Source organism: Cynara cardunculus, assembly GCF_001531365.2.
Source record: "Cynara cardunculus var. scolymus isolate 2C chromosome LG 7, CcrdV1, whole genome shotgun sequence".
Classification (NCBI taxonomy): Eukaryota; Viridiplantae; Streptophyta; class Magnoliopsida; order Asterales; family Asteraceae; genus Cynara; species Cynara cardunculus.
Genome location: NC_037534.1, coordinates 7,311,224 through 7,318,988, shown reverse-complemented (window position 1 = coordinate 7,318,988; position 7,765 = coordinate 7,311,224). Strand labels below are relative to the sequence as shown.

The 7,765-nt window shown below is 36.5% G+C and overlaps 1 protein-coding gene across 1 annotated transcript; it reads left to right on the top strand.

The window, feature by feature from the left end:
• The first annotated feature begins 277 nt into the window (after window positions 1-277).
• Window positions 278-3,943, top strand: LOC112515490 (putative metabolite transport protein YyaJ). The gene is made up of 4 exons (XM_025122342.1): window positions 278-713; window positions 1,752-2,378; window positions 2,711-2,889; window positions 3,212-3,943. Exons 1-4 carry the CDS (start codon window positions 643-645, stop codon window positions 3,808-3,810), a joined length of 1,476 nt encoding a protein of 491 aa, XP_024978110.1. The 5' UTR covers window positions 278-642; the 3' UTR covers window positions 3,811-3,943.
• The last annotated feature ends 3,822 nt before the right edge of the window (window positions 3,944-7,765 follow it).

Here is a 7,765-nt window from a genome sequence, read left to right as displayed (position 1 = left end):
ATTGTTCAAATGTAATGTATTCGATTAGATGAACTCAACCTATAAAAGGGAACATATGAAATCAAAATGACGTAAGCAATCTTGTCTTTATTGGGTTGTGCCCTAATTTCAATGATCAAAAACCGCCGCCAAAAAATAGAAAAAAGATTGCCCACGTGGATTACTGGATTGTTTTGATCTACGATAGATCTTGGCTATCAACGCAAAGTGTGTCCCCCCAAGAAAACAAAATGGAAAATCAGTTTCCATAAAAAAGTCAATCGATCAAATTAGTTTCAACCATATTCAAATTAGCAGTTATTCTTCAGATAACAAGATAGAATCAAGCTTTTGATCCCAATCAAGTTCGCCATTGATCGATGCATAAACCTTGGCGTGTCAAACGTTGAACTCTAACCAAATCCCACCAATCTTTTTCCAAAGATATTTGACATTTTATCGTCCATTTCCAGAGATATTTCAACATTTTGTTGGCTGTTTACGTGATTTGGTTATTCGATTTTTGGTGGGTGTTGACGAATTAGTGGTGTAGCATGATGGGTAGGTTGGATATATCAATGTCGTGCGATGTAGAGACCATGAACTCCCTTCGGATCTGGAATTTTTTTGGGGTTTTGATCGGAGGCCTCTTTTAGCCTGGTTATGAAATTACGTCGTCTCGTCATCAATCGATCTAAGTTCTTGTTTCCTAAAGCGAATCTGCGTACCATGAAGTGAGTTTCTTCGATTTCCTATTCTAATTTTTCTATTTTTGCATTTCTCCGATTTCTACCCCCTTTTTGAAGATTATAGTTGACTCGTTCTAGTTTTTTGATTCAATTTTGTGGTTTAGAGCTCAAACTGATTCATACTTTTTCCCCAATCTGAAATTGGTATCTATTTTGTTCTAATTTTAGAACCAACTCATTTCACATTCAAAAGTCAACTCTGTAGTTCTGATGTCATTGAAATGGATGCGGACTGTAGTTATGATTCGATACTTTCTGTTTGTCTCTATGTGATTAGAGATGAAATCTCAAGAAAAGAGTCAGAGAAAAATGGGATTCACTTAGAACATATGATTCATATTAATGTGCATATAAAGTGTTTGTGTTTATGTTTGTGTGTGTTGATTAGGAGTTAAGGTTCTAAATTGGCAACTATTTTGCAAATTTAGATCGAAATTTGGGGTTTAATCAAGATTGTTACAGATCAAATTCGACTTGGAAGTCGATTTAGCCTCCAGAATATGATCTTTTGCAGTTCTCTACCTCTGCTTGACTGTCAAATCTGTTTCGAATAAGAACCATAAATTGTTTGAGAACCGAGAGAATCCGTATATTTTGATGCATATACGCTATCAAAATATGTACTAGTCAGTATAATCATACCGTAGTGGGAGGTTCAAATAAGGCTAAGTACGATGAGAAATGAAGGTTCATATGGGAATCATTGAAAAAATCCATTTGAATATGCATATGTAAATCCATATGAATAATCTATAACGTCAGTTCACTTATGTATCTTCAAATGGATTTTCTTCCAAATTTTTCAATGAATCAAATATGAACCTTCCCTTAACCTTCTCATGGTATTTAGCCTTCTTATTTGAACTGACCCCTCGTACCATATATGCGAGTATGTACGCATTGGTGCATATATTCACCGGAATTCATATGCTTTATATGCATCAATGGCGTATACTGTTCTCACGGTTCTCATTTGAACCTTCCTCTTCTTCTATGATGTCTTTCATCTTATGATGATCACAGGGGACGAAAGTTTTTCGGGATTTCTCTTTCTCTGATTATCATCAATTTGGCGTCTATAATGGAGCGTGCCGATGAAAATCTTCTTCCATCCGTATACAAAGAAGTCAGCGAAGCGTTCAATGCTGGACCATCTGACCTGGGTTATCTAACATTTATACGGAATTTTGTTCAAGGTCTGGCATCCCCGATGGCCGGAATCTTGGTTTTGACTTATGACCGACCCACTGTTCTTGCAATGGGCACACTCTGCTGGGCATTATCCACCGGTGCTGTTGGCGGCAGCCGCTATTTCAGTCAGGTTGCTTTTTGGCGGGCGGTAAACGGTTTTGGATTGGCGATTGTTATTCCGGCCCTCCAGTCTTTTATAGCGGATACCTACAGCGATAACGTTAGGGGGACAGGGTTTGGGTTCTTGCAGCTTGTCGGAATGGTGGGTGGCATTGGTGGCGGTGTGGTGGCTACGATTATGGCTGGGCATGAGTTTTGGGGAATACCTGGATGGCGGTGTGCTTTTGTTTTGATGGCGTTATTAAGTTGCGCAATCGGGTTTCTCGTATTCATGTTCGTCGTTGACCCTAAACGACTAATTACCACTGATCCGAATGGAGGAGAGACTTCTCTTGAAAGGTATTGAAATCTTTCTTGGATTTTATTCTTTGGGTCCGTTTGGTATATTGGATAGGACTCGACAAAACAAAACAAATAATTTCCGTTTCATGTTTAATGCGACAATGGAGTGTGACAGGACATGACTGAGTGGGAATCAAAATAGGTGGAATAATAATCAGCTAGATAAGACACGATTGGTAAATTACTAAACTACCCATATTAAAATAAAATCCTAAAACCTCTACAATTCTTTCGCCCGCCTTCCTTATCTTGGCAGTTTTGTCCAGTAGGTGTACCAAACGGAACGAGTGTTTTCGCCTTTGCAGATTCTTAAATTTCTTCTATTTTAGGAATGAACTTTTGGAACGGGGGAGAGATTCTAGTTCTGGTTCGATTTGGACCGAGTCATGGATAGCCACGAAAGCAGTGATGAAGGTCCAAACATTTCAGATCATCGTCTTGCAGGGTCTTGTTGGTTCGCTCCCATGGACCGCCATGGTGTTTTTCACGATGTGGTTCGAACTAATTGGTGAGCATGTACGCGCTTTTCTTCATTGTTTTATGTCTCTTAGTGCATGTGTCCTTGTCCTTTGGGATAGAAAAAAGGTCTGCATCCCACCTTAGACCCTGCTTACAAGTGAAATATACCGTGTTTAGTGGCCCTGAGAAGACTTGAACCGAAAGCGAGAGAAACCCCATCCCTCTCTTTCCGCTTTTCGCCCCATGTCACTTGTAGGGAGAGCCTCAAAGTTTAGCCTTTATTTGTCATTTGGACCGACCCTAAGGCCTAGCCTTTCAGGACCTCCAGGTTATAACGGTTAACGACGTATCTCTTCTATTTTCGTTCTTAGGTTTTGATCACCAAAAGGCTGCAACGCTTTTGAGCCTTTTCGGGGCCGGGTGTTCTTTTGGTTCTCTCTTGGGTGGAATCATTGGTGATCGAATGGCTCAGATTTACCCTCATTCCGGTCGAATCATGTGTGCGCAATTCAGCGCAATCATGGGGATCCCGTACTCTTTGTTTCTCCTACGAGTAATCCCGCAATCGGTCGACAGCTACCTCACGTACGCAATCACGCTTCTCCTTATGGGCCTTACGATTAGCTGGAACGGAAGTGCAGCCAACGCACCGATGTTCGCAGAAGTGGTCCCATCCAAACACCGGACTATGATCTACGCGTTTGACCGAGCCTTCGAAGGCTCCTTTTCGTCTTTTGCGGCACCCCTGGTTGGTATCCTAGCCGAGAAGATGTATGGGTACGACGCGAAATCCGTGGACCCGATCGCAGGGTCCTCTAGAGAAGCGTTGGCGTTATCGAAGGGGCTTTTCTCGATGATGGCAATTCCGTTTGCTCTATGCTGCTTGTTCTACACACCGTTGTATCGGGTTTTCAGGCGCGATCGCGATAACGTGCGAATAGCGACACAAAAAGAAGAAGAAATGATCTGATTAACCAGGGTTATATTTTTTCCTGAATCATATGTAACAATGATGTGAATCTATCATATAACTGTAACATGAATATATTCATAGATTGAATTTACCTTCTATTTCTGCTAAAATATATCAAAATGTTATTGTATTTTACATATTTATACTCCTATATAATATATATACTAGGTGTGTAATATATTGATCGGGTTGAAGACATTTTAACAACCTAACTCAATGCTTGCGGTTTGAAAAATCTTAACCCAACCCAAACATTAAAATATTCTTCTAACCTTGAACATATTATTTCTCTACTTATAATTTCTTTTTCATCATCAACCATTTGATACAACTTATCCATACTTCTTATGTATATCACATTCAATAAATTTTCTCAAATTTACGTATATATGTTTACAGTTACTGAACATATATATGAATGAGTTATATAGAGATGTGAATGGATTAAAAAAATGTATATATGAGTAGCGTACGTGATAGTGTAATTATCTAGTGTATATATTAATATAAATTCAACAATCATATTAAATACAAGAAATAAATTGATATCGGGTTCATCAGGTTGAGTTGGTTTCAAGTAATAGTAACCTAATATCAACCCAATACCTACGGTTTGAAAATTTTACAACTCGATTAGACATCGGGTTGTTTTGGGTTGAGTTATTTCGCATTGGGTTGGATTGATCGGATTGGTCGGGTTTTTGAGCACTCATAGTAATTATACTGATGTTGAACGGTATGTGTTTGGTAGATGGTTTGAAATTCTATTCCTCGTCTTTTCTAGGATTTGGTACATACAAACACCAAAACAGATGAACGATTTCCTGCAAATCCATATCCATACTCTGATACATAAATTGCAAGAATTCAAAATTAGTCTACACAAGACAAAACTCTCATGGTTGCAGCTTTCTCGTCTTCAAGGTCGGCCAACGCTGTTTGTAGTGATCGAAAACCGTCCCATAAGACTGTTTAGAATTGAGGTATTTGTTTAGCTTCAGCGACAGTGACACGGATATTTCTACCATCAACATTCTGCACAAGAAATTATAACACGAAAGATTCAAGAAAAACAAGATTCGAAAGGGAAAAATCAAAGGTGGAGGAGGTTATGAAATGTAGCTACTTACAAGGCCTTCCAATGACTCGATTGCACTATTGACCTCATTGGCAGAACTGTAAGTTACGAAACCCAAACCCTTTGATCGACCACTATCCCTATCATAAATCACTCTAGCTTCCAAAACATTTCCTTGATCCTGAAACAAGGTTTCAAGAGCCAGATTGTCGACACTCCATGCAAGGTTTCCAACATAAACCTTATTCGTGTTGTCAGATTAGACCAGTGGAAAATGTTTCATGGTCTCAGCTTTAGGAGGGTTTTCAGACTTCAACTAAATTTAAGTTCAAATTTTTGTAATGAGTTCTGAGTATATGGGTTTAGAAATCCAATACGTGTGCAATTATTTTTCCATTCGATTTTGCTAATACACCGTATTAACCTTCAACTTTATATATTAGTTGACTTGCAAAATAATCACACAAACTTATAATTCAAGGCTAAACTAATGTTTTATAATTGTGATTCACCTGCACTGCATCGCACAGATATACCACTAGTGTGTGTGTGTATATATATATATATATATCATTTAGGTTGTATTTGTTCATTTTTAATTAATTTCAACCTAAATTTATTAATTATAGTTAATGAGTTCTCTCCATCAAAATTGTTTGCAAGTTAAACGAATCCAATATATCATACACAATAATATGACCAGATATCCGGCCTTTATCCTAAATTTTTTTATAACCTACGGAGGTGGTTGGTTCATACTTCAGGATGTCTGATATACTCAAGATTTTGACAGAATTTTTTAGCAACGAACCAAGCAAGCATTGTGGGCACTGCAAAACCTCAAAAAGAGATGGTAATTTCACAACTGTTAATATACATGTCTTCACATACATACAAGATCTTACTTGTCAACTACAACTATTGCGTATGTTTGTTCAATCAACAGGTCTTTGGCATTTGTAAGTCTACAGATATCCTCTTCAACAAGTCTTTAACAAGATTGTCAATTTCGAGTTCTTGACTTCAAAAGCAAGATGTTTCGCACAGTATCGTGCGCGGGTTTATAACTAGTAAAATAAAATGTAGCAACTACATACCAGTCAAGTCGATCTTGATCTGAATCCTTGACCAAAAAACTATAAACAATAGTAACCAGTCCCGTAACGAGCCTGTTTTAATTCAATTTTGAACTTTTTTCATTATATTTTTAACTTTTTATAAAAAAAATTGTCGAATTAAGCCACTGATTATTGGAGGTAGGATTTACGCACGGTTTATATGAAATCCCCTTATTTGTAAAACAAAACCAAAAAAATAGAAGAACCTTAAGAGTAAACTACAAGTATTTTTATTTGGAAGCGGATTTCGCAAACGAGCAATGAATATAGTAGTAGTAACAGTAAGGTGGCGTTTGTTTTTTAAGAAGTGCTAAAGTCTTATTTCGCTTCTGATTTATAAGAGGTGGTGCTGACGTCTGAAATCTGAATTAATAAGACTGTTTGTTTTTGTAAACTGATAAATGTCTGAATTTGTTTAAATTGTCTATTTTACCCATTAAAAAATTATATTGTTGAATTTATAAGTAAAATTTATACAGTTTCACATATTTATTTGTCATCATTACGAAATTTACATCTAAATTATAATTAGCATTCGCTTAAACGAAAACACGTCATTAATGTATTTAACACATTTAAATCCTATTAAAATACATCAATTGAGAGACGTGAGGATTGATTTGGTAAGAATTGATTGAGAGAAATGATCGATTAAAATTAATTGATTGAGAAATGTCGTTGTTGAGGATTTGAAGAACAATAAGAGGCAAATAATAGGTTGGTTTACCTCTTACCAGATAAGAGGACAATAAGACATAAATGCCTCTGAAAAATTAGAGTAAACAAACAGTTTGAATGACGTTACCTCTTAACGAATCAAACATAGAGGCTAATAAGAGTTTTTTTATACATGTTTGACCGGTGGGACTTAAACTAGGTCTCGGACATACAAAAAAAAAGAAATAAAAGAATGACATCAGTTTACGAGAACACAAGAATACCTTAAACAAACGATCATCATATGTGATATTGTACGGGGACGAAATAGTATGCGGGAAACTTGGTCTTCGGTTGCGGCCAAAATTGTCTGTATCCATCATGTGTGTATACACGTGTATTTTGGGGGGGGGGGGGTACGAGTGTATATGTATAGGCGAATGATCGTGGGAGAAAGGAAGTTATGGTGAGAAGCGTAAATAGAGATCTGAATCATTGATCACTTTTAACCACATGCTCACCCATGAATTGCACTCTAGAATAGAATTGATCTAGTGCGTCTCGATGCACCTCATTAGTGTTAACAATCAATTATGGTTGCTTCAAGAGTGGAGATCTCTTCTTACACTTCTCACTATAACTTCCATTTTCACTATAACCCAACCATATATATAGGGGTTTAATCACTTGAGAACTCCATAAATTGTGATAACCATGAGAACTTTTATCTTAAGATATTGTTTCGTATGTTTTTTTTTATCATCTAAGGCTAGCATTTAGTGTATTAATGAACATATATTTGTTTCATAACGTTTTTGTTTCATATGTATGTAGTTCACAGTGTGAATCTTTTTTACGTGTACTTTTTATTTCACAGACATGTTAAAAAGATTTACATTGTAAAACAAATAAATGTGAAACAAATATATGTTAATCAATATTCTAAATATTAGCAATTGATGAAAAAAAAAATCATATGGAATATCACATGATGTAGTAGTTCTCAAGGTTATCATAATTGTATAGGTTTTCAAAAGAAGATTTTCACACACACACACACACACATATATATATATACACATATGTATATACATATAGG